Source organism: Astatotilapia calliptera, chromosome 23 (genome assembly GCF_964374335.1).
Source record: "Astatotilapia calliptera chromosome 23, fAstCal68.1, whole genome shotgun sequence".
Taxonomy (NCBI): Eukaryota; Metazoa; Chordata; class Actinopteri; order Cichliformes; family Cichlidae; genus Astatotilapia; species Astatotilapia calliptera.
The window spans coordinates 9,664,695-9,691,680 of record NC_137443.1 but is presented as its reverse complement, the minus strand read 5'-3'; the positions used below and the strand labels follow the sequence as shown (position 1 = coordinate 9,691,680).

Below are 26,986 nucleotides of genomic sequence, written 5' to 3'. Positions count from 1 at the left end.
CCAAATTTGCTGACTTTTCAAAAAAGTGTTTTTAATCAGTGATTCTGACAACATATTAATCCACCCTTCATTTATGGATATTTTTCTTTAAACTTTCTTGAACTGTCTTTGTAAAAAGTCAAGTCTTCCTTTCCATCCAGCCTTCCTTCTGTCCCCACACATGCACACACCCTGTTGTAGTTGGATGCCTGACCGGCCCAGGCTATATTTTGAAGAAGACAGTTGTGAATGCCAGTGGCTGTTTGGTATTTCAATAAGGCTCAGGTCTATATAAAGACACATATGCCTTTCTCTGCAGAATTCCACAGATACTTTGAGGACGTGGGAGAATTAGAACGAATAAATATCATTCCAGATGACCTTTCACAAAGGGAAAGGAAACATAAATCCTTGAAATCTGAGAACAAAATAGCCTCTTTGCATGATATTTTAAGATGTTACAAAGTAGGTCCTTTGTTGGTAGCATTCTTCTCCTTTATATTCCTTTTCCTCTGTTGTATTAAAGCTATAAAAGCCCTGCATGGTAGCGTGAAGGTTCCGCTCCTGGATCATTTATGAGGAGAATGACAGGCATGCAGCATGTGCTCCAAATGTGAGTGAGAGTGTGTTCCACGGGCAGATCACCAATGCAAACAGCCAAGTCTTTGCCATTAGTTCAGCTATGACTGATGGGCAAAGGAGGGCAGACAGTTGAGCTTGAGGCTTTTCACAGAGTTGGATCGGTAGGAGCGTTTTGCTGTCAGCAGCAAAAGAGCAGAACTCAACTTCTGACACACGTTTGAGGGGATTTTGAAACCGAGTTAACTTGAACACTACCACGCTCTTGTGGTTGCAGCTGAAATGCAATGTTTAGTACTTCTGTTGTTTAATTGAACTGTCAGAGTTAAAGGTACACTGTAGTTCTGTGTGTCAAGCGGGCACCCTTTATATGTGTTTTCTAAGCACTGCAGGGCTGGTTTTCCCATTTCCCAGAGTCTTGAAGGAGGTGGAGGGCAGGGAATGTGAGAAAGTTGTAAATGGGCACACACCGCTACAGCAAAACCCAAGTGGTATATACAAAGTGTCATGAGCTCAAAAAATACCACATGAACTAACCTTAAGTTGCTGCTGGAGTTCGCTATTAAGGCGTGTCAGCACAGCATTGGTTTCCCTGTTCTTACGGATAGCCTGCTGGATCTCCCTCTTCTGTCTGGGCAGCAGTCTGAAAGAATTTCATACAGTTTTTATTTGCTATTAAATAGAATTTTAAGGTGAATAAAACAGCATGGCATGGCTATAACAATCTCCAGTTCTTCCAGCTTATCAGAGGTTTGAACTTTGCACGTCAGAAGAATAAGACCAGTTGCAGGGGTCGCTGCAACTAGGAGGCCTCCGCTGTTATTGATGATCACCGTGTATCGCACTGACAGTTTCAATGAGCAGTCTGGTCAATAAGGAGACAGAAGCACACATGGTAGAGTCATTATAGTGAGTTAGAGTGTGCCTTAATGTCTGGTGAATTCCCCTCTTTGGGTGGGTTTTGTGGGTTTTACGATCACTTAAGAGCATGTAGGTACTTTTAAGAAGCTCTTTGACCTGCATTAACTCATTTTTCTGGCCACTTGAGGTAGAGCAACAAGCTGTAAACATTGGTATATTTTACTCATAAAGTTTACAAGAACTTTGCATGCAGTGACCTTTAAAGCTTGAAACAAAAACTGCATTTTCTCCAATTTGAGGCTCCAAAAGTTAGTCACCTGACAGTCAAGTTGTGTGTTACAATGCTCAGAAATGAACATGTTTAGAGTCTGACAGAAAAAGGGTTTTTTGTTTCTATTGTTTTTATAATTTACCTGTTTTGCTTCTGGTAGGACTTAAAGTTATTAGCTGCTGCTTTGACACCTTTCAGACCTTTGCTAGGCCTCACTTGATCTAATTTGAGCCACTGAGCTGGATCTCTCCACTATGTGTTTGTTGTGCGAGTGTCTTCTGAAGGTTTTTTTTAATGGTTTAACGAATAAAGGTTAAAACCTGTTGGTCATTAAATGCAAAGCTGGTTTACGGCATTTCCATGTTGGCTTCACATTTTAAGACCTAGAAGCATCAACGGTCACTGCTGGCTTAAAATAAATGATTAAGTTGAGGCTTCAAAATACAGAATCCAAAATTAATGAGTGACAGTGGCCAAGTCCATCTTTGACATGCAGGCTGTAGGCTAACACATTTAAGAAAACCTCACAGTATTCTGTCAGTTTATCACTGCAACCAGCGATTTATGTAGTTATTCTCTTATATAAAGCAATGACTACACCAAATTTAACACAGGTTAGTGTTCCTGGCTACATTTTAACCACTGCTAAAAGTGGTGGCTATTTTTAGCCAAAGTGATCAGTGTCACAAGTTAAATGTTTGACTAACTTTTGAGGAGTTTTAGCAGGAGGAGGAAATGGCACCGCTGGCGGAGGTACAGTCTCCAGGTTTTGGCTCTCTGGGAGATATTTCCTGCGAACTGGCTTCTGTGGAGGTTGATTGTGAGAGGCGGCAGTCATGTCCTGAAACCATAACAGATGAAAAGATAGAATTATTGTAAGAAAGACACTGACTGTTACACAAGAGGAGTGGCTCAGTGAGCAGTCCTGACCTGTTGTGAAGGATTCGTCATGTCCTCAGTGCTGAGCCCAAATCTGGAGTGTGGTCCCTGATCTTCAGGTTTCACACTGCTCTCCTCCTAAAGGCAATAAACCAAAAAACTTGGCTTGGACGTTTGTCATGTAAGATAGATGATAAAAGATCTATTCCTCCACGGAGAAAAGAGTGTTGATGCCATGATGAGGTGAATTAAATTGAGAGAGGAGCTATAAAGAGGCAGAAAGAAATGTGCTGGCCCTGACCGTGTATAAATCAGCACCTTCCCTGCAGGGACTGCGATGTAGGGCTCTCCAGACACGGCCTGCTCAGGGGCAGCCATGATGGATTACTTTGCTTTTATTGCATCACCTTGCTGCCTTATTCCTTTGTTTTAAGATGTTTAATGTGTCACCACATGGTTTTTAGGGCGAAAGTGTGAGGACAGGCCCTAGTTTTGTGAAAGTTGAAGGCATTTCTTACAGCCTTTCCCATCTGTTAATGTTGGATTTAGTGAATTTGATCCGCTAATTTGTCCGGGCTGCAGTCTTCACTGTGGCGGCAGTGGGCTTTCGTGATGCTTAAAGCAGGCTCCTGTTGTAAATTGTACCCAAGAAACCTAAAAATGCATTTTGCTCAGAAACACCAACTGACTTTCAAATAAATGGCCCTGAGATTCACTGCTCCATTGGACGCGAAACACAGCCACAGCATGGAAACATACAGACGCTGTAGTAGTTGCTACAGCGGCAAAAAAACCACAGCAGAACCATAAGCAGAGTGTGTGGTCAAATCAGCTGCAAAGGCTGGTATTAAAGAAGTGCCATCACTGTCAGTTTCTAGAGCGTGCATTTTTAAAACTTTCCTCATTCAACTGGAATATTTAAGAGCAATGAGACAAAGGAAGCTTGTTCAAACAAGAGGAAACAAAACACAAACTGGACACAACAAATGAATCAAAAACAGACAACTTTAACCTTGTCCAACTTTCTGTCTGAATGTATCAATGCATGCAATGGATCAACTGGACTCTCTCCACTCCTGGAAGAGACCAGTGGACCTTGGTAAGCACCAGGGGCGTAATTTCCAGGGGGTTAGGGGGGTTATGACCCCCTTAATAATCAGACCCAACCAATATACCACCCCAACCCCCAATGTTCAGCACAAAGTTGCACTGATGGTAAGCACGGATAATAACTGAGCTAACAGATACGTTAATATGTTCTACTGTGGCAATAACATAGACTGTACCTAAAAGATGGACATGGTTACAGTGATGCCACCCACTGGTTTGTTAACTACAAATCTCTCACTCGCAAACTTTGTGGCTCAGTCACAAAGCAGGCCCACCCTAAAAATAAACCCCGATTTGGTCTCTCATTTGCTCTGACCACAAATTTCACGTTGCGTTAAATACAACTTAAATCTAACAATTGAGACGTAAAACGTGACATCAAAGCTTTTACTGACCTCACAGATCAAGTTTACCATTAGGGTCATTTCTCCCAGGCTTTCAGAAAATAACTAAATAACAATATCAGTACTTCAACAAGCTTCATTCCTCCCTCTAGTTTTCTCTTAAATGCAGTGCATGATGCTTCAATAGTGACCACCTGTTTTTCACCACATGTAGGGCTACTTTGACTTCAGCGCATCAGGTATAGTAATACTCACTACAGAATATAGCCTGTAATACAGTAAGTAATGAGTGATTTCAGACATAGCCATGTACTTAAACTGCTCCCATGAGTTCCCCACAAAAGCAGGTGTCAAAATATTCACACTTAACTCAAGATTGACATGTTTTATGTAAAAGGAAGTTATTTTTAAGGACGCTTATACTTCACTGATTTACAATGCCTCTCTGAGGAGCTTGGGCTGGTGTGGATTTCTATTTGCCTTACTAAGTGAGAAATGTACATCTTATAGCTACCTTTGGGATGATCTAGTGCAGCTGGTTTTAATTAAGTAAAACACCATGTGGGGAGACAGAGAGATGGCCGTGCTCTATCGTGATGGGGAGGAGAAGAAAGAGTAATGGATCCAAGGTCAGAGTGAGAGTAATGAAAGGGCACCTTAAAGATAAGTGATGACAGAGACAGAAGTTAGAACTGAGTGATTTACAGCAGTGGTCTCCAACTGTTTTTGCGCCACGGACTAGTCTATGTCTGACGATTTTCACCGACCGGCCTTTGATGTATTTATCCGCAACACCTTAAAGTAAAAGCAGTACCGGTACAAAAAAAAGAAGATTTATTCATAAGACCCAGGAAAACCGAGTTAACAATAAAAACAACTTAAAAAATAACAATAAAAACCAATAAAAACCATAAATTTTACATTCGAGCCTCAACTCTCACGGCCCTGTACCAAACAACTCACGGACCGGCCCGGGGGTTGGGGACCGCTGATTTACAGCATTCAAAAACTAGAAAAAACCCCACATCCACACCAAAACGTAGGCAGATGCTGGGCCAATAACAAATCTAATCTATGCACATTTTTAGCACGCCACAAAAACTGACACTTCAAGCACATCTTGTCTAATGAAGAGTATGATTTAGAACACACAACACCTGATGCGAGGGGCAGTACTGAAGCAGGAGCTGCTTTGCCTTTTGACCTTAAAACTACATATGATTTTTGTAATGAAAGCCAGAGGTTTGGACGCCATAAAGCCAGAAAAAGCTGCCAAAATCGCTTCACTCCCACAAGAAAAACAAATACTGAACATAGCTGCGCAAATACAATAACCTTTGAGAAAGGAATGGGGATTTTTTTTCCACCTGCAGTTCCAGGAAATACAGTACTTTTCCATGTGCACACAGCGTTGATTATGGCTGTGGGGTGTGCGGCTCATTTAAACAAACACACACATTGATAAAAGTACCAAATGCACCACAGTAATTAGCGTTTGTGTTACTTATCATACGGCAGTAGTGAAGTTTATAAAGCGATTCATTAGAAAGCAACCACAAAATCAGCTCAGTTTTACAAGCAGCATATGTGCTGAAGGACACGGAGGATTCTGAAGTGAGGATACTTCCTAATATGGTGCTTACCCATGATTTTTAGATTAGGCTTCCTACTGAAGGAAGAGGAAATGTCTAAGTTGTCAGACTATGGAGAAGTACAAAAATGACACAAAGAGAAAAAGGAAGTGCTCTTCCTGAGAGGATGCAGGAGTATTTCAAAATAAAATAAATGATGAGCAGAACCATCAGTTTAATTTATTACAAACCTTTCAGCATTTTCACAGGTCCTTAAAGCCAACTATCATTAAAAACATACTGAAAGGAACGATTCGTGTATTGCGTTCAATTCAGTCTGAATGTAACTCGCTTTAAGAAACTGAGTAGCACCACTGGAAACTCTTTGAGTAGTACCGCCTTCTCAGGAAGGATTTTTAACAAATACACAATTTAGGCTTTAAAAAGCCATCTAATTTGCATGGACTTTCATGTACACTTCTGTCAACCTTTTCATTTATTTGTGTCTCGTAATAGAAACTCATACTTTTCCCAAGCACGTCTTTGATGACACTTTTATATATCTGCGATGGAAAGTTGTGAAGTGGAAAATGCTGACGTTTCTTTTTGTAACTGCAATTTGTGTTGCTGTTTGCTACATTTGCAAATTCCCACTGAAACAAAGGCAGACGTTCAGGTTTAATGCTCACCTCTTCTCTGAAGTGACTGAAGTCAGCAAAGTTTGGCTGCTGCACTTTGCTCTGGACAGTTTTCTCCGAAGCGCCGATAAAATGAGAAACCTGACAGGAAAGAAGATTTCTGTCACTTTTAATCTGAGAAAAAATGATGTTGTTGTATTGCTTTGCTCAGCATGCAGTACTACCGTCAAAATCTTAATCAAACAGGAATTACCTGCGAAGCTGTCGGTCTAGGAGGGAGGGCTGGAGGAGGCAGCAACCATCCACTTTTTACTCCTGGAATCCCAAGTGAAAAGCTTACATTGCAATGATGTCATACCCCTGCTTTGCTCTCGGGATACAGATTTCCCTCCTTAAACTCAAATATACCATGCACATTTATAACCACAAACTGAATGGCTCTCTTGTGAGTCTCTCACCTTTCAGACTGAATACTGAAAACCACGCATCTCCATTTCTGCTTTTGTTCCCCGTAAAAGGAGAACTGCCATAAACGACGCATATTAACTCAGTTGCAAAACGCACTGCTGCTCCCAGCTGTTTGTGCTTCTCACCTTCCGTATTGCAGAGATAATATGATGGGAGGAGCAGGTCATACCTGGAGCGCCCTGCTGGAAGAGCTTATTGAGGTCCAGCGATGAGGCCCTGGAGTGGGTCTTCTGGGGTCGAGGGGGAGGGGTGGGTGGCTCCTCGGCCTTCTTCATAGCGTCTTCGATTGAAGTGCTGGAGTAGGACCTGGAGGTCACACGGATGAGAAAATGTAATAATGGTTAATGAGCAGCTCAAGTTGAATCATTTTAGTTGGAGTGGGTTCATTGTCACCTTGGTCTAGTTTTTGTCTTCATCTGTGGATCCAGATCTTGAGGCGGTTCTGTAAGAAAGATGAATACTAATAAGTGTGCTCATTTTCAATCAATCATCTGTAGGCAGATAATAACCACTAGGGTTACTTTTTATTTTTATCTTTCACCAAAAATATATCTTACATCTAGCCAGGAGAGAGTCGTGCGCTTAGAAAACGCAACCAAATCACAACAAACAAGCATTTTCACCGAAACAGACAAAAGAGGAAAGATCCCCAACTCAGAGAAAGTACTGAGGTATTTGTGGCACCCCACCAACCCGAGCTCATCTGAAACTTGTAGCACATGATGTACTTTTACACAGGAACAGAGAAATCTCCCCCATGCTAAGGGAAGGGTTAGTTTCACCTGGCCGCTCAGGAAAAGCACTGAGCTGAAGAGTTACTTTGTCTTGAGATGTCGCGAGCATCTTCACATCTGTAGACACAGTAAAAAAGAAAGATCAGAAATGACGATGCAACAAAAAAAGTGTTTTTTTTCCACCCCCGTATTTAAAAACTCTGATAAGCAATAAAGACCTTTTGCCTTAACTCTGCTTAGACTAATAATGTCTTCATACACACTCGGCCCCCAAGGGCCCACTCTGAAACACCTATCCATCAAGAGCATATCAGAGCAGCATTTACTCACTACTTAAGAAATTATGGTTCACTGAATAGATTTGCTTTATTTCAGTATCGCATAAACTGAGATCTTTTTTTGGACTAAGAAATAACATATGTTAGCATTCTCTCTCTGCTTTGTTTACTCTTAGAGGATGAGTGGGATAACAGACATGTATTGTCCTTTTGTTTGTTAGTGTAAGGAAATTACCATACTTACTGTATGGTGGATTTATTTCTGTGCAAATGGCTTGGAGAGAAGAAGTACTGAAAGAGCACCATGGGACTTTTTGAGAACCATTATCCCAGTTACTATAGTGTTATACCTTTGGGAGAGTACCTAGTTCAAAGTGAATCTGTTTTACATGTGATTTTAATAAGCATAACTTTTTTACATTTGTTACTCAAAAAAACAAAACTAATTGCTTTATAATTACCTTGTTTACTAGATTCTTCTTTCAAGTCTTGTTTCGTTGAGGTTAAGCTTGGCTGGAGTCTCTGCATAATGCTCGGATCCTAAAAAAACATGGCGCGAAGAAAATCAGGACGTGCAAAGACTGAAATAGTTTAAAGTGTGCATTTCAGGAAGTAAAAGATGCTCTAAGCTCAACCTGTTGCCTGGTATGCAATGTACTTGAACCTGGTTGTTCTGTCTCGTGTTCAGCTTGCTAGTACCCCCTACAGGCAACAGGATGAAACTACAAATAAACATTTTAAACAAACCACTGACGATTTGTTTTACCATCTGATTCGGCCTCCGTCCAGGATCCTCAAAGACAATTAAAGGCCCTGTACTCTGTTGAGAAAGCATGGTATAAAGAGCCCAAGTCTGAATAAATTCATAGCCCAAATAATTAATTTTTGCTACTTGTGTCCGTCGTACTTCATGAGTGTCCGGTATGTCCTCTTCGTGCTGCATGAACCCCGGCCGCAGGCTGGGAGGCAGCGTCTCTGGGAGAGGGTAACCATTCTTTCGGGCCACAATCAAGTGGAACGCTGTGCAAAACTCAGAAAACGTGAGAGCCCCATCTCTATCCACATCACTCAGCTCCCTTTAAAAGAAATGACACACAAAGAATATATGCAAAACCTGAGAATGGAGCTGTGAAACAATAATAACACATAAAGCTGCATGAAACTATTCTGTTAACACTTTGTATTTAAGTTTCGTGGAAAGCACCTGGTAATCTGTTCAAAATTCTTGGAAAATATAGCTTTCTTTGAAACTGAATCTTTATTTAAAATCAGATAAAGATTAATTTAGTAGCAGGCATGCAGCGCACGGACCACAAAGACTACTTAAACCAGTAATATGTTAGAATCAGTTGAGCAGAAGTATATAAATTACAGTCTCCAGTTTCATAAATTTGTGACATATTACCAAGTTCTTTCCAGGAAACTATTATAATTACAGGGACATTAATCTGAAATTATACACCAGTAAAATGAAGTGTTGCCACAATGTTTACTTGGCCTTTTAAACATGATACTGCATTAGCGGTTAGCAGGCATTCTGTATAGATTTTGTCTTATTCAAAATTTATTACAAGTGAAAGCTAAGCCATGACATACTGTATAATAACATAAACTGTGAAGATATAAGCAAATACTCTTCTGTCAACATTACAGAAAGAGTTTGACGCTGACGCCAACCTCTGCTGGCAGGCAGTTAGCAAAGCTATTGAGTTATTCTGATAGCCTGCTTCTAGCATTATAAGCTAAAGCTAAGCTAACTTGCTGCTACCGTCATATTTTTCTTTCTTAATGTTAATATTCAATTCAATTCAAGGTTCTTTATTTGTCACATGCATAGTTATACAAGTATAACACACAGTGAAATGTAGCCTGACACGCTCCTCGACATGTGCAAAAATGGGGGGGGGGGGGGTAGAGGAAGAACATTATATATATATATATATACACACTATGGCACGATACCACTTTTTTATGTCCGATACCGATTCCGATATCATAAATTTGGATATCTGCCGATACCGATATGAATCCGATATAGTGTTTTTTAATCAACAAAACTGTTTTTTTTTTAAATATCTTGCTGCATTTTGTATAAGTTCATACTCAAGTTTAAAACAACAACTACACTAAAGCTATTCTGTTATACCTGTATGCAAAAAAAAAAATATTTCATAGTTCAGCAATACTGATCAATCTAATAAACTTAAAGCTACTCAATCCTCCCTATTCTGGTATTTTAAAGAGTACTTAGCGTAAATATTAAGCAACCTAACTAATAGGGTTCCAACGCCCAGCAACAAAAATAAAAAAATAAAAAAATAGGGAACCACCCCTCACGCTCCACCTCATGATGCTTAATCGACGTAATCAACCTTAATTTGATGCAGTGTGAAAAAAAAATGCACAGAAATCAATTATTTTTCAAGAAATATTAAATAGATTCAACATCTTTCTTCAACAAAATTGCAGACTGCACAGATGGTACCTTCCCAAAGGAAAAAGTACTATAGCTTACTAGGGTATATATATTAGACTTAATAGTCACTATATACAGTAATTGACTTCTATTCATTTTACATCAAATTAAAACTTTGGGTGTAAGATTTGGATAATTATTTATTAAAAGCGAGACATTTTAAATGAGAATAAGAAAGAAAAGTATGTCTTTGTGCCCCCTTTTCCCTGTTAATGCCCTATCGGCCCCCCTGGCTAAACTTTGCTAGATCCGCCCCTGCACAGTTACCAGCGTCAGCTACGTAGAAAAAGATCCTCGAGTAGAAAGTAATAATAAATAAATTCTAACAACAGCTGATCAAGCTTAAACGTGCTGCTGTTGTTCAGCCGCTGGTTTCCTCTTTCTGGTGCAAAGTGGGCCAAAAACAAACCAGAGAGACGTACTCGCGACAGAAAAGCCGATCAGCTGATCATTTAAGCAGTTTCATGATTGAAGTAGCAGCAGGAGAGGCAGTCGCTTGTTAAGCTTAACGCAGGAATGCTTTACAAACATTCAGAGATGGACTTACACACTTGCTTTACTTCTCTCGGGGATAACTTTGTCGGAGATGAAATGCCGGGTTGCTAGCAAAGCTCCAAATGCTATCCAGACCACCGACAGGTCCCGCATGCCACAGCTGCTCTATCACGTGATGCATACTGCTCCGACGTGCTAACGTTCTGAGATGAGTTACGGCGTGTTGCAAGTTTTGTGAGGTGCTTTCGTGATATTCAATGGATCGGATTACATTTTTTATTTTTCTCCGATATCCGATCCAGTAATTTAGGTCAGTATCGGACCGATACCGATACGTAATATCGGATCGGTCCATCTCTAATACACACACACACATTGGGTGAATGTGCAGTAGTAGCAGCAAGCAGATGAATTCTGTACATTAATATGAATAGACATCTGACTATTTTACAGGATAGACAATATAAACATATTTTAAATTAAAGGTAAATTGTTACTGAGTTAACTAACGAAAGCATAACAGTAACACAGCAAAAAAAGGAATCCCCAAATGTCCAACTTTTAAAAACAGGGAGTAATAGCCTCATGTCTTTATGTTCAAGGTTTTCTTACTCAGTCACAGACTAGTTACGTAAATAAGCTAATTTGACATTTGTGTTTGCTGATCTCTGTTTCATCCCAGCAGCCAAGATAAGGTAACCTAGCGTGTTGACTAGAAATACTGTAGACTGTATATACTTGTATTCATTTATTATTATTAAATTGACATAAACTACGATACCATGAGTAAATATTTTAGTGCCAATAATAATATAATAATAAAATGCCAATTTAACCACCAACTGCTGTTATATGGCATTTTATGTTAATGTTTATCTGCTTACAGCTTCATTCTTCCCATCTAGCAGTGAGTAGAATTACATGAAAGTAAATAATCATAGTTCCAAGGATATAAGACTAATTTTGAGACTGCCTAAACTCAGCATTACTCAATTTACCGAGCCATTAAGAAGACTACTGTCTTCACCAGTGGGTTATAGTTTGATGTCCATAAGCTGGAGCTTCATTTTTTTATAAATCTAACTGTGCCAAAAAAAGAAAAACAATAATTTTTTAAAAAAGTTGTAATTTCAAATAAGAGGAAATTAAACCAGTTTTCCAGTTCAAACTAATGTAATCTCATCTTCCCCCTTTATTTCATTAAATAAAGAGTTAAAGAATGTTCCTGAGGCGAAACCTTTTCCCTTTGAGGAGGAGAAGTGTAGCACTGGTCTGCACTTTAAAAACAAAGGCCTCTGTCTGCCTCAGAGGGCATGCTGAGGCTCTTGGCTGAAAAACACCAAACTGACCCCAGAGCAGAACAAGGACACAGACAACACCATCATAAGTCAGCAGCACTTACCAAATGTGGGACAGCTCTGGAATTGGGAGCTTGGATTTTGTGAAGAAATTTTTTGCTACAGCTCCTTGAAATAACAAAGTGCAAAAAACAGTGAAATACTTTTATAGCAAGATGTTTTGTTTTTTTTTTGTTTTTTTTTAATCTTTAGATGAATGCATTTGAGGTGCAGGTGGGCTGTCCATACCCAGGATGAGAGCCCCCAGGTCAGGCTGCAGGCTCTTGAATTGATTAGTGTAATACTCCAGCTGTTCCTCTGTGATCCTCCAGGGGTCATCCTCAGTATAATCTGAAACAGCCTGCTGCTCGAGCCTTTCTACTGAGGAAGCCTGAGCACATACAGAAAATCAAAGTGGCATAATACAGACTTAATAAAACATATTTGTAAATCTTTAAAGAGAAAAACATCAGTACCTGAGCCATAGCTGGATGCTCCACAGTGGGTTTGGTCCCGTATTTGCTTGGTGAGGAGTGCTGCTCCAGCTGAACGATCGGCCACGAGGAATGTTTGCTTTCGTAGGCTGAAGGATAGAAGAGAAAAACACAGCTTTGACGGAGGAGAAACTTGAGACTGACATGCAATGATTTCCTGCTGATTACACTCCTGAAAAATGTGATCTGAGAGAATGAAAGATTTACAGATCAAAAGGAACCGTGAGAAGAAAGAAACCGAAAGTTTCGAGGAATGAACAGGTGTCAGAAACTCAGGAAAACCTCATCGTTTTCATTTCTCAGTCCGAATTATTTGTTAATTACAAATGTACAAGCAAGCTCCAAACATGCTAAATCAGACAGTTTATGGCACGTGAAGAATCTGGAGAACTCTACAACTGCACAGATGGTGGTAGAACTTAACTTAAAAGGGAAAAAAGGGTTTTTAAAATTCTGATTTCCAGCTTTAATAGGAGTGAAAATGATCTCACCGATTTGCGGGTCAACTCCATTTCTCTGCTTGGCGTATGGGTAACTGCGATATGTCAATGGCGAGCGAGGTGGTGAGCTACACGGGGATCGTGGTGGCGACCAAGGTTCCTTTAAATACAGGGACAGTATAAATGAGGGGTGGGTAATCGATTTTCCAAAGAGCCCACATGAGAAACAGATACTGTTGCAGACAGGACAAACAAGTAACCTGAACTTAGTTGTGATCAATATTAATTTTATCTCTCTCAAACCGTGGAGGAAGTATTTGTTATTTCACACAAACAAACCAGCATGTAGCACGTGAACATTTCTCTAGGTGACAGGCATCTTTTTGGGGCAGACGGGCTCCACCTCAACGCCTGGGGACGCCGTTTGCTGTCCGCCAATTTGGCATTTGGCGTACAGCACTTCCGCACATCGCCACTGTCTGCCACTGACTGATGTTCCCCTGGTCCCAGCTCCTATATTTGTTCCACTTTTAACAGTAATACACAAAACTCTGGACTAGGACCTTTCTCTCCCACAGTCAACACAATACCCGTCATAATCACAAACAGAGAGCAACAGAATTATCATAAATCCAGTAACTCCAAAAACATTAATAACCTCCGGCCTCTTCAAAAATATCAACATCCATTCAACTCTATTGTCAATAATCCACCAGTCTCAATCAGTATGGCACTTTTAAATGTCCGCTCTCTGTTAAACAAGTCTTTTATTATTAATGATTTAATTTTAGATAATAAACTTGACTGTTTATTTTTAACTGAAACATGGCTGGGTTCGGATGCACCAGTTGTTCTCACTGAGGCCTCCCCACCAAATTTTAATTTCTCTTTTTCTATTAGAAGTGGTAAGAGAGGTGGTGGGACTGCATCTTTAGCCAACAACACACTCACCACCAAACAAATTTTATTTGATCATTTTACCACTTTTGAATTCCATACTATTGTTTTCAGCAGCCCTCCAGTTTTATCTGTCACAATTTATAGACCACCTAAAGACAGCGCTGCTTTTATCAAGGAATTCTCAGAATTTTTAACAAACATACATTCAAAATATAATATGATAATTTTAACCGGTGATTTTAACCTGCACATAGATAATCCTTCTGACCCTGCAGCAAAAGAATTCTTAAACATTCTTCACTGTTTGGATTTTATCCAGCACGTCACGCAGCCGACTCACAACAGAGGACACACTCTGGACCTGGTCATCACCCATGGGCTGTCCACCAGCGTGTCCTCTGTTGTTGACTTGGCTGTCTCTGACCACTACTGTGTGTTTTTTAACATCACCGGTTTTATTCAGCGGAAGACCTCGGTGCGAACTGTGAGGAGGCGCTATCTAACCTCTGAAGTGGCTGCAAATTTTACCAGGGTTTTAGTCAAATGCCCCCCTGTGATTTTACCTGCACCCTGCGATTTGATTTTTAGTTATTTTAACAGCAAACTGAAGAAAAGCCTTGACTCCGTTGCTCCACTCACCACCAAAAAGATTAACGTAAAACATGCATCACCCTGGAGAAACGAAGAAGTCAAAAAACTCAAAAGAAATTGCAGGGCAGCAGAAAGGAGGTGGAGGAAAAATAAAAATAATATCAACCATCAAATATTTTCCGAGCAACTTAAAATGTACAATAATACATTAAGGAAGTCAAGAAATTCATACTTCGCCAAAATAATCAGTATTAACAAAAATAATCCCAAGGTCCTCTTTTCCACCATAGATCATTTATTTAACCCTGATTTTAAAAGCTCCAAAAGAACCCCCACAGACTCGCTCTGTGAGCAGTTTGCAGACCACTTCAGGGGAAAGATCAGCGCCATCAGATCTGATATTTTATCTAATCGCGATATGATTGTAAACACATCTGAGGGCTCGATTGTACCTGAGGAGACACTGGACAGCTTTGTCCTGGTTAATGCTGAGAACTTTCAGAAAGTTTTCTCCACAGTGAGACCCACCACATGTCTTTTAGATCCAATTCCTTCTTCACTCTTTAAAACACTTTATGGATTTTTTGAGGCTGAGCTTTTATACATGATGAATTGCTCTCTTCAGTTGGGTGTCTTCCCTGCTGCCTTTAAAACGGCGGTGGTGAGGCCCCTTCTGAAGAAGAGCAATTTGGATTGTAATGATTTTAATAACTACAGACCTGTATCCAACTTACCATTTTTAAGTAAAGTCTTAGAAAAACTTGTTTTTACTCAGATTACTGATTTTCTCAATGATAGACAGATCCTGGAGATATTCCAGTCTGGATTTAGGGAGAACCACAGCACAGAGACGGCTCTCCTAAAGGTTTTAAATGATCTTAGATGTAACTGGGACGCCCAAAAGCTCTCAGTCCTGGTGCTACTGGATCTAAGCGCAGCCTTTGATACAGTAGACCACGCTATTCTTTTAAACAGACTAAAACACATGGTGGGCCTCTCTGGTGCTGTACACAACTGGTTCACTTCCTATCTCTCTGACAGATCTTTTATGGTGAGTATGGATACATGCTCCTCTAAGATCCATAAAATGACATGTGGTGTGCCTCAAGGGTCGGTTCTAGGCCCTGTACTTTTTAATTTGTATATGTTGCCTCTCGGCAGTGTCATCAGGAGGCATGGAGTGAACTTCCACAGTTACGCTGATGACACGCAGCTGTACATCTCCGTGTCTCCTGATGACACCAGACCAATGGATGCCCTTTTTAACTGTATCTTGGATATAAGATCTTGGATGGCAGAAAACTTTTTACAGCTTAACCAGGACAAAACTGAAGTTTTAATTGTCGGTCCTGAGGCTCAGAGAGAGAAACTCTTGTCTAAATTAGAGGCATTTTCACTATGTCCTTCACTACAAGTGAAAAACCTGGGTGTTATTTTTGACTCTGAGCTTGGTTTTATCCCACATGTTAAACATGTAACCAAAATTGGATTTTATCATCTAAAGAATATAGCCAGAGTCCGCCCTATTCTCTCTCGGGCCAACACGGAGATGCATGCTTTTATTACCAGTCGCATTGATTACTGTAATGCCCTGCTCTCTGGTCTTCCTAAGAAGAATATTTCAACTTTACAACTTTTGCAAAACTCGGCAGCTCGTGTGCTGACGAAGACCAGAGGGCGGGCCCACATTACACCGGTTTTAGAATCGCTGCACTGGCTCCCCGTGTGTTTCAGGATCGATTTTAAAGTTCTTTTTATTGGTTTTTAAATGTCTTAATGGTCTTGGGCCTTCTTATCTTTCAGATATGCTTTTACCATACGAACCCTCGCGGACCCTGAGGTCCTCTGGTACTGGCCTTTTGATTGTCCCTAAAGTCAGGACACATACTCACGGAGAGGCAGCTTTTCAGTGGTATGGTCCTCGTCGGTGGAACAGCCTGCCGGAGGAGCTCAGGGCCGCAGAGAACGTACATGTTTTTAAGAACAGGCTCAAGACCCACCTTTTTAATTTAGCTTTTACTTAGCGTTTATTTATTTTTTATGCTTATTTATTCTATCCTGTTATTCTATTATTAATTTAGGATTTACCTAATATTTCTTGATTTTATTCTTATTCATTTTTTAATCTTCTTACTCTATTTATATTTATATTGTATCCTGTTCTTATTTATTTTATCATTTTACCCTGTATACATCGTATTGCGTCATATCTCCAGTGTTTCCTCGGAGGGCGCTCTCTGCACCGGGGCTGTTATTGACCGTGGCTGCTGGGTCTCTGGGGTCCTCTCAGCCTGGTTGGGGGGCTCCTTTGCCTCCCTCCGGCTGCGGTCTGTGACCGGCTCCCGGTGCAGACGGCTCTCTGTTATAATGTTTCCTCACTTGGCTCATGCGAGCCCAGCCCAATTTTTACTCTTTAAGTGTGCGCGTGTGTGTATGTGTGTGTGGGTGGGGGTATATATGTGTATTGAGAGTGTGGGGAGTGAGTTGGAGGGTGGGGTGGGCTGCTTTTAACTATGTAAAGCACTTTGTGCTACATTTTTTCTGTATGAAAAGTGCTTTATAAATAAAGATTGATTGATTGATTGATTGATATACAGCCTAAGATTCTGCCTACCTAAGTGGCCGATGCTGTTGCTAGTATTTATATTTGTCCACAGTGTGCTCTGCAGTTTTGGTGCCCCAAAAAAAATTGGTTGATGGTGGCGTTTCTCCTGGGTAGGAGGGAAGAATGGTACCATTACAGCCATTTTGGGCTGCGTCAACACGTTGTCAACGATAAGTTATAGCAGATTTGCAGTTATGACGTACCTACAGCATAGATTTAATGCAGAGGACTAAATCAAAAACACCTTACACAGACCATAAGATGTGTGGCATCAGTAAGAAGAACAGGGACACCATGAATCACTGATAAGTCTTAATCCAGATGTCAGTTTTAGGCTGTTATATTTCTTCAAACCATTTTTTAAAATATGCAACTTGTGCTGTAGCAGAATGAAAAGATATAAGTAAAAATATTATGTTCGCAAATCCCTTGGCTAACTAAAGGAGCTTTCTTACACATAACTACATAAGCTAGCAGCTAAGTTGTTATTGCCTACCGTCACAACACTTAGTTCACCCTCCAGTGGGCTAGTTTTTCAGAGTATGACATGTTTGTATTCCATCTTTGTAGTCCACCAGAGCACCAATGATAATAAAGTTCTTTATAGAATTTCCACCTTCTACACTGCTGGGTTCATAGGGGGCCCTTGCAAGGTCGTCTAGAACAGCGGTCCCCAACCTTTTTTGCACCACGGACCGGTTTAACGTCAGACAATATTTTCACGGACCGGCCTTAAAGGCGTGTTTATCCGTGTTGCGGATAAATACAACAAAATAAAATGATACAACCAAGACAAAAACTTTGGTATTTTGTAAATATAATAATAAATGCAAATTCACTGTGTAATTGAGTAACTTTATTAGCAGCGTAACATCCTCCTTTCTGCTCCTTAAAGCTCTCTGGTCGCTATGGTAACACGTACATATTTCTTTCAAAATAAGACACACAACTACAACATGGGAAAAGACCCAGGGAAACTGAGGTAACGACAAGAACCCTGAAAGCCATAAATTTCACACCCGAGCCTCATCTCTCGCGGCCCGGTACCAAACGACTCACGGACCGGTGGACCGGGGTTTGGGAACCGCAGGTCTAGAATAAATGGGGCTATATGCACATTTTGTGAGCTAAACATTTTCATCACTTGTAAATTATGATCAAGACAATAGTTGAAGTTGAAATTGAAGGTTTTTTTTGTATTTTTATTAGTGCTGTCAGCGTTAATCTCTTTAAAATTACGTTAAAGCCATAACTGCATTAACGCCGCAAATCTCTGTTAGCAAGTTAGCGCAGATCGCCCTGTGCACGGGGCTGGACGGTGCTAACGCGTTGACGCCGTGCAGCCCCGGAGATTTGCGACATTAATGCGGTTATGGCTTTAATGTTTAATGTTTAATTATTTAATAGGCCTGGTTTTATTAGGCCTATTAGGCTTTAACGAGATTCATTTTTATAGGTTGTGATTGTAATAAAGCACCTTTCTGGGAGTATTGGGGACATGACAGTATCACAAGGTATTTTATGGAACCCCATATTTTTATTTTACTCATGAAATGAATAGTTAAACTAACCACCAACCATATGCATTTAAAGTTTAGCTATCATCTGCCATTAAGCAGGAACATTATATTATGAAGCCTTAACCAACCAAATAACATGCGCTAGTAATTTTATTTCAATTTGTTCATCTTATCCATCCTATATTTGAAAAATATAAATACAATGTTGGCTTTTGTCTTTAAAAACTAGGGTAATACATAGTTTTGCAATTTCGCTCCATTCACTTCTTCTCAGTTATGATTGTTCTGCAAACACCCGTTGCTGAAATGCAAAAAACACAACAAATCCATGACACTGATGCAAAAGTTTGATCCTGCTGGCATAACTAAGTTATTGCAATTTGTGGTCAGGGAGGTCTCCGGTCATCCAGTTCTAGCAATTCTGATTAAGGACAAACTGGAATGACTGAAAGAGGCTTGTCATTCTTCTCTAATCTCTCATCAACTGCTCCGATGATTAGAGCTGACTGGAATGTATTTGCATACTTCTTGGTCATACTGCATAGCTGCACTAAGCTATAATAACTTTGATGCATGCATACAGGCCAAAAGTAGCAGATGGCAGCGCACACAGGCTTACCTTCTTGTCTGTGCCGGCCTCCAGATGTCTGAAGGTGTTCCTGTCTGTTGGAGTCCAGATAAGAGAACCGGGTGCAGAGCCACACTGTGCGCCCTGAGCGTCTATGCAGGAAGGGACAGTCGAGTATCGCATCTCTGGTTCATTCTTCAGACCAACAAATCTAGGTAGAGGTAGATCTGGAGAGACAGCACAAAAATCATTGATATAAATGATATATTATTTATTTTGACACCAACTCAAATGCTTAAGTGGATATACAGTATAAGTGTTTTTTTAAATTTGTCTCATGATTTAGGCCTAGCACAATGACCTTTGATACAACTAGAATTAGTACGAGGGAATTAATCAGGATGAACTTCTTTACAGGCTTTATTCTGCTGAGGAGAGCTACTACTACATACAAAAATGAATATGAACCGATAAACATATTCCTTCTAATAATCCATGAAGCTATGTGATTTTATGAAGAAAAAAAAACACACACACACATTAGGGTTTCCTATTTGGGCAGGGTGTAATTGTGTGCTCCTTGTAATAAGGGCAAACCCACTTAGCCCTTTCCATGCGACTCCCCTTTCATCCAGATTAGGCCAAATCCTGCCATGTTAAGATAATCTCCTGATCCCCTTTTCCTCTCATAAGACGCCTCCTCTCTGAGCAGCAGACTTACTGGCGGTTACGCTCTCCAGGCGAATGGGTAGACCAGCCTGGGCAGCTGCGAGCAGCTTCAGAGCCACGTAGAACTGAGATGTACCAAAGTAACCCAGACGCTTTGCTCCACACACCTCGGTCACCTGAAAAAGAAGTCAAAAAAAGACTTTTGCATTGTGAACAACTGAAACCAGCTGAAACATGCTACGACCAATGCCCTGAATTTGTGACACAGTTATCTATGTCCAACAATGTCATACATCTCAGCTTTCATGCTGCCTGCAGTGACAGAAATATAATCTAGCCAGGGCTAGCTTAAGAATGTGGTTATTTTACACCCTGATCAAGATCATGTATAGTAGAAAATTATGGGTAAATAGAATAAAACTAGAAGAAAAGTATGCAAGAGATTAGCACGATGTAATCTGTTTGTCTTTTTCTCTTTTGTTTCAAGGTACAATGCTTCCTGGGAAGCACAGCGGATTAGGATTATAAAATACTGTAATACTGTAATACTGAATCAAGTAATAACACCTTCTACGCTCTGGTTTTAAGATATTATGTCTACACTTAAGGAAACCAAACAGTACCCTATCTATCTACCTAGCTAAAATACGAACCAAACCTCATTTTAGCTTAATTTAGCAAAAAGGCTAGCCTAAATTTGACAAATGCTAGCCTGGCTTTGCTTTCTTAAAAAAAAACCAAAAAAACCTTTTGTAGTCCTTTAGTTTTTCACCACACATTTATTAATAAAGGGACAGCTCTATAGCTATGCTAAGCATATTAGCACAGGGTTTAGCTTCTCTTAGCACTAGACTAGAAGTAGCAGACTCTGACTTTTAGCTTCTTTTTTTTTTTTTTTTAAAGTCCTTGTTGATTTTATATCTTTTAGCCAATTATTGATTAATTAAGCGATAATTGTGGTATTACAGTCAATTTTTTTTTTAGCTAAGCAAATAATTAGCTCACAGGTGTCAAACTCCAGGCCTCGAGGGCCAGTGTCCTGCAGGTTTTAGATGTGTCCTTGATCCAACACAGCTGATTTAAATGGCTAAATGACCTCCTCAACACCTCTTGAAGTTCTCCAGAAGCCCGGTAATGAACAAATCATTTGATTCAGGTGTGTTGAAACAGGGTGATATCTAAAACCTGCAGGACACCGGCTCTCGAGGCCTGGAGTTCGAGACCCCCCCATTTGCTTAACTTAAATCTGTGGCAGTGAAGAAAACAATTAGTATGGTAACACCATTTATCACTATCATTTTAAATAGCTTAAAAATGAACGTAATAAACATGACATGTCCATTTAATTCAGAAAAAATCTCTTAAAGCAGTTTTAAAGCAACCCGTTTTGTTATTACTGGGTAAGCTAACCGTTTTGTTTATGCTACTTTTTGGCCATACATCCCTTTATTGTTTGGCTTATTTGTGGGTGAGACATTTCTTCTAAATTGAAAAGTAAACTTTAAATTGTGTTGGTGTTCTTTCCCTGTCAAACTGTCCCAGCAACTCAATAAGGCACCCTTGGTTTTATCACTAGAGCACATTTTCCGCCAAGGCCAATGCCATCTTGCAAATTTTATAGTAGCCTAAGTGCTCTGGATCCTCACCAAAATGTAATGCCCTCTTCTTCTGGCCATTCTCCACATCTCCACTAAGGCTGGATTCATGAAATCCGGATAGATATTTTATTGTGGCAACAATGGAATTAAAACCAGTAACACAAACATGTTTTCATAAACTGACAAAATTCAAAGCAAGGTCTACTTTTTTATACGTCACCAAAAAAAAAAGCCTACATGAGCCCATTTTTAAACATTTAGTGGTATGCACTTCTGAAATACGAAGAACATGGGGCCCTGGTCCTATCTATTGTCTAATGAGGCCAAAGGGCTCACGTTGCCTTATGAGACATTATTTCTGCTTGACCTGCAGTGTATTCATTAAACAGCTTTCACAGGGGCAGGACATTCAAAACAGCTACAGTCTTGTGAGAAGAGGCTGAGCATACAGCTGGAGGTCAGGTCTGCAGCACTGATGTGTGCGCCTGATTTCAGCGGAAAAATGATAGATGGTGAGGTTATTGCAGGAAGAACAGCGAAGGCCTTCAGGAACCAGACTGACAGGTCAGATCTACGGCCTTAGGGGAAAGTTATTTAAGGAAGGTGGAATGATGCCAGAAGCATTTCAGCGCTCACTACGTCAACACTGGTGCAACTTTGTGGATACTACTGAATCTTATGGCTAGCTGAGGATGTAATTTTAGAGAAGAGCCACGTTATTCAACATATTACCCTGTAGTACTAGGGAGAATAATCTGACCAGATCCACTGTCATTGCTGATAAAAAGCATTTGTTAGCAGTCAGGAACTTCTTTTTTTCTCTTTACTTTTACATTTTAATGTAAAAGTATTTGACTGATGTGCAAAATCCAAGATTAATCCATGGGTTCACATCTATTGTGGATACAAAAAGCAGTCTGGGTGGCATTGATGTTTCAACTGTCAGCAGTTACGCCAGATTTAGCTTATTGTTTGTTTTGGTGTTAAGCATCTGCTGTTTCACAGACACAAAGCACAGAAATCAGCATTTGACTCTTAGGAGTAACTTGAGTTCTGGGTTGGAAACAAACAGCAGCCCCCAAAGCTGAAAAATACAACGCCAAAAAGTGAGAATGGTTCTACAATTTCCTACCCACTGCATAGGGATTATTTATAGCTCGCCTGAGTTAGGACATTATTAGGAAAATAGACACTTTAACTGACAGGTGGATGTTGACATGTCCAGCTGTAGCTGGCAGCTCCTGTTCAACTAAGTCACAAACTGGACCTCTCGACTGTGGTCGATTTGCCCCAGTTTTGGTGTGTGAAAGTATTCTAATAATTAGTATATATATGTATATGTTGTTTTTGCAGTGCATGTGTACTGTTTAACTGTATAAAAATCTTTATTTAAGTGTCTAAAGTAATAAATATATTTTTAAATATATTGCCAGTATAGGATTAGGCCCCATTTGAAATTCAAAATTGTATTAATTTTTCATGGTATAGATTCATAAAGGGCTGGGCATGATCAGCAACAACATTATGGTATTATAAACAAAACTCAGTTGGTATTAAGGGGTCTAAAGTATGCCAACAAAGTATACCCCATACTGTTATGCCAACACAAGCGTTAACCGTTGATACAGAGCAGGGTGGATCCATGCTTTCATGTTGTTTACAGAAAATTATGACCCTACAATCCAAGTTTCACAGCGGAAATCAAACCCGCCAGTGATTTTCCAATCTTTTGTTGTCCAATTTCGGTGAGCCTTTTGAATTGTAGCCTCAATTTACCATTCCCTTTTCCACAGCATTCTCTGTAAACTCTAGAGATGGCTTTGTGGGAAAGTCCTCAGCAGTTTTGGGCAAATTTCAGACCAGCCTGGCGGGCATCAACAGCTATGCCACGTTCAAAGTCACGAAAATCACCTTTCTTCCCCATTCTGAGAGATTCAGCAGGTCATGTCTAGATGCCTGAATCCATTGAATTTCTAGCATGTGTTTGGTTGATTAGATATGGCCACAGACAAATAACTCTTTATTTATATTCTTATAGTCCAACCATCATACGGCAGGACCAAGAGGATAGGTCATCAGTCCATTGGAGGGGAAAAACCCTGACAACCAATTAACCACACGCTCTTAATTTAGAATCAGCCATTAATCTTGCAGGAAGTAAGCGCACTTAAACCTACTTACACTTACTTTAGGTTTGATTAAACAGTACGTTATGGTGGAAAGAAAAGGTGGTCAGTGTTTGCACTGTTTAACGAATTAGTCAGCAAATTACGGTGATAACACTGAGCGTTTGCACATCAACTACTTCTTTGCTGTGATACATTATCTACTATATGCACTGCAGATTGTTGGAGGAACCCCCGGACAAACAATGTGATGATGCCATTTGTAAAGTACCACAAACAGTTTTTTCATACTAGACAACTTACGTACTGATATATTAGTCATATGCCTTTTTCCATTAATATTTTTAAACAATCAGCTAGCAGCACCAGCACCATCAAACCAGGATGTGAGCACAGGAACTCTGACCACACCCTCATTCATCTGGACAGGTTTGACAGCACATCTGTCAACACATCGTTTCTGTGCAGGAACCTGAACGTGGCATTTACGCACAAACACATGGCAGGAAAATGAACTACAAATGTACTGCGAATTGTATAGGTTGGGATTTACAGTGGCTGCAGTGGCTGTTACTTTCCCATGATAAAATGTTATGAGGGACATCCGCTTAGATGGCGGTAAAGTTAATCTCAGGCAATAGCAGTCTTTATACATCCATTTAATGAGCACAACAGCTGACCTCACTGCAGCAGGCGGAAGCCTCGTGCTTTTTTATTTATCTGCTGTAAACAGATCAGTTAGGAAAAAAAAAAAAAAAAGAAACTTCCTGTCTAAATTTACTAAATCGTAAATCAGCAGAACATACCTCTACATACAGCACATGGTGGAAAATGTCCTTTGTTTTAGCAAATATTATAGCATGATTGTAGCACAACCTCAAGAGCCACAACATGACATTTAACTCACGGAGGCAAGAGAGGACATAAGCCAGTCTCTGATACTGTGTGACATGATGACCCAGAAGTCAGCAGTGACTTCAGGAGCGATCGTGCAGGCATCCTGCCGCAGGGCCAAAACACAGCTCAGAAGGCTGCGTGTCAATCACCCCAAAGCGGTGGCGGCGATCCAGGCCTGACAGGAAGGAAGTGCGGCTCAGTGCCAAACTTCCTGACACCCACGCAGAGACACAATAGCCTCCCATCGAAGGGAGCAGACCCCTTGGGACAGAGGGTGGCGTGAACGGAGACAGCGACCCGCTGTGCTCATCTGAGCTGGAAAAATGTGTTTTTATTCCTGTGATGGGTCGGCAAAATGACTCTCACTGGGTTCTTTCATGCTGCAGCCAGCGAGACACAGTTAACACCACCACTGCTATTAAGTTGTCTGTCAAGTTTGTCGGGTATCAGCCCATAAAGCTTAATCAATAACACGCAAAGAAAAACAAGGAGCTCAGTAAAAGTTTTAATTAAATTTGTTTACGTGTTAGTTTTGTCTGCTTTTAATTAGACCCTCATTCTTTCAGAAAGGATTTTGAAAGCATCGGTTAATAAAGTGGTGGGTTTTACAAGTTTTAAGATCCATAACCACAAATGATATGGTATATGCTTTAAATGTTTGACTTTTGAAGTATTGTAAGTTTCAGATATATTGCTGTCTTTGTAAAACTGCTTTAACAGCCATTTATGTGCCATATTAAACCTCAGCAAGTCTGAAGAATCTATATGTTTTATAATCCATCACAGAAACATCAAGTTTATAGGTTATGATTTCTATATCAGATGAACTGCTGAGCTGAAATAACCAAACTGACAATCTATTTATTATTGATTGAGTTAAATTATTTCTCATTTTAAGATGTTTCAACCATTTGTCTGACAAAAGGTTGCTCCAGTTTTACAAAAGTCCCTGTATCCAAATGACTTTGTGATGTTTGCTGTATTAAATCACAGTGATAAGAAACTCACTATGATTTCACTATTTCAGTCTGATGATGGATGAAAAAGTGGTTTTCCTTCTACATTCAGAGTGCATCACTTCTGAGCAGACAGAATACTCGAATATGAATATTATGCATTTATCTATAAAAATCTTATTTGCTGATGGATCAATATTGAGGTTTTTTTTTCACAAATACTTGGTGCCGGCCACTCAAAATTTAGTATTGGTCAACCTCTGGAAGTGAATGGTTTAAAATTTCAGAACCACAGTTGTTATTCTTAAAGGGGACAGCACAACAATTTGTAAACATAACCACTGACAAAGGCTATTGTTGGTGCTGATCACATCAAAAAAAAAATCATTGGTTACAGTAAACAAGCTTATTAGAAATGAGTGCAAAAGGCCTAACCTTAACCTAAACTACAACATCTCCAAGGTGACATCTGAGGACCGACACAGCTACTAATGTAGTGATGAGACCTACAGACACATGCTCAGCTATACCCTCATATATGTAAATAGACTGGCTTCCTGTGTAGAAGAGGAGGGGGAGAAAGAGGGTTTGTGAAACCTCTCTCTCTCTCTCACACACACACACACACACACACACACACACACACACACACACACACACACACACACACACACACACACACAAAGAGATCAGAAAGGCATCACAATGAAAATGTGGCTCATTATTATACACAGTAGACCGCAGGCTCTGTGTCTCCTGCATCTGGGGGTTTAGGGAGCAGCAGCCGCAGCCCTCAGCCCCTCACACTTGATAACATGAGCTGACCAAGCAGCCGCAGACACAAGCACCACACTCACTTTATGCAGAGATTCGGGAGGTAGCTGAGACGCCTTGAAGAGCTCTGCCACTTTACTGGACGACAGTTTTCCTGAAGTGTCAGCCTGGCACAGACCGTGGAGACCTGAGTAATACCTCTGCTCATGCTCATTCAGGGAGATGAAACTCCCCGCAGACGCCGCACCGGATTCCTGATCCATTCCCGGGGCTGACGCATGGAGGATCCGCCGGAGACGCACTACAAACAAACAGATCAATACATCCTGCTCCGGACTCCGGCTCCTGTTTCAGGTCGGAAAAGAAGGAGGGTTTAGTATCACCTCCTACAGGAGAGTTCCCTGTGAAGACAGCCCGCCTGCTCACCCTCAGGCTCGTCCACTCCTACTGCCTATTGTGAGTGATTGTAGCACTACCGCCGTGCGCCTGCTGGGGGCGACAGAGCCCAGGACAAGCTGAAAGAAGACCCTACGTTCCAATCCATAATTGAATAAAGCTTATTTTATTACAGGACCTTGTACAAATTCTTGTCCTGTATCACAATACAGATGCGGTGTAATATGATACAGCATAATGAAGCCAACAATTAATCTGTTGTGCTCTGAGGGAACATAGGGAAGCACTTTGAATATCACTCATATTTCCTGCTAAATTAGAATAGCCTTCTATAAATAGTCTGAATTTGGTTTCATCATGAGATAAACAGTTCAGGCACTTTAGGCCAACATCCAAAACTAAAATTTTATACAATAAAGGAACTAGAAAGAG

At 40.4% G+C, this 26,986-nt stretch overlaps 1 protein-coding gene across 2 annotated transcripts in view; it reads right to left on the bottom strand.

The window, feature by feature from the left end:
- Window positions 1-26,619, bottom strand: part of reps2 (RALBP1 associated Eps domain containing 2) — a 31,409-nt gene extending 4,790 nt beyond the window's left edge. The window contains exons 1-18 of one of the 2 annotated variants that reach the window (XM_080297696.1): window positions 26,242-26,619; window positions 19,860-19,983; window positions 19,190-19,365; window positions 13,006-13,114; window positions 12,497-12,603; window positions 12,270-12,411; window positions 12,086-12,149; window positions 8,620-8,788; window positions 8,479-8,532; window positions 8,174-8,252; window positions 7,483-7,551; window positions 7,094-7,142; window positions 6,870-7,006; window positions 6,486-6,547; window positions 6,284-6,373; window positions 2,621-2,707; window positions 2,398-2,531; window positions 1,096-1,201 (exon numbers count right to left, since the gene is read on the bottom strand). In XM_080297696.1, coding sequence (XP_080153822.1) covers window positions 1,096-1,201; window positions 2,398-2,531; window positions 2,621-2,707; window positions 6,284-6,373; window positions 6,486-6,547; window positions 6,870-7,006; window positions 7,094-7,142; window positions 7,483-7,551; window positions 8,174-8,252; window positions 8,479-8,532; window positions 8,620-8,788; window positions 12,086-12,149; window positions 12,270-12,411; window positions 12,497-12,603; window positions 13,006-13,114; window positions 19,190-19,365; window positions 19,860-19,983; window positions 26,242-26,421 — 1,938 coding nt within the window. In that variant the 5' untranslated portion in view covers window positions 26,422-26,619. The remainder of the gene's footprint in view (window positions 1-1,095; window positions 1,202-2,397; window positions 2,532-2,620; window positions 2,708-6,283; window positions 6,374-6,485; window positions 6,548-6,869; window positions 7,007-7,093; window positions 7,143-7,482; window positions 7,552-8,173; window positions 8,253-8,478; window positions 8,533-8,619; window positions 8,789-12,085; window positions 12,150-12,269; window positions 12,412-12,496; window positions 12,604-13,005; window positions 13,115-19,189; window positions 19,366-19,859; window positions 19,984-26,241) is intronic. The other variant, XM_026159109.2, reaches the window with a different exon arrangement.
- Between the last annotated feature and the right edge of the window lie 367 nt (window positions 26,620-26,986).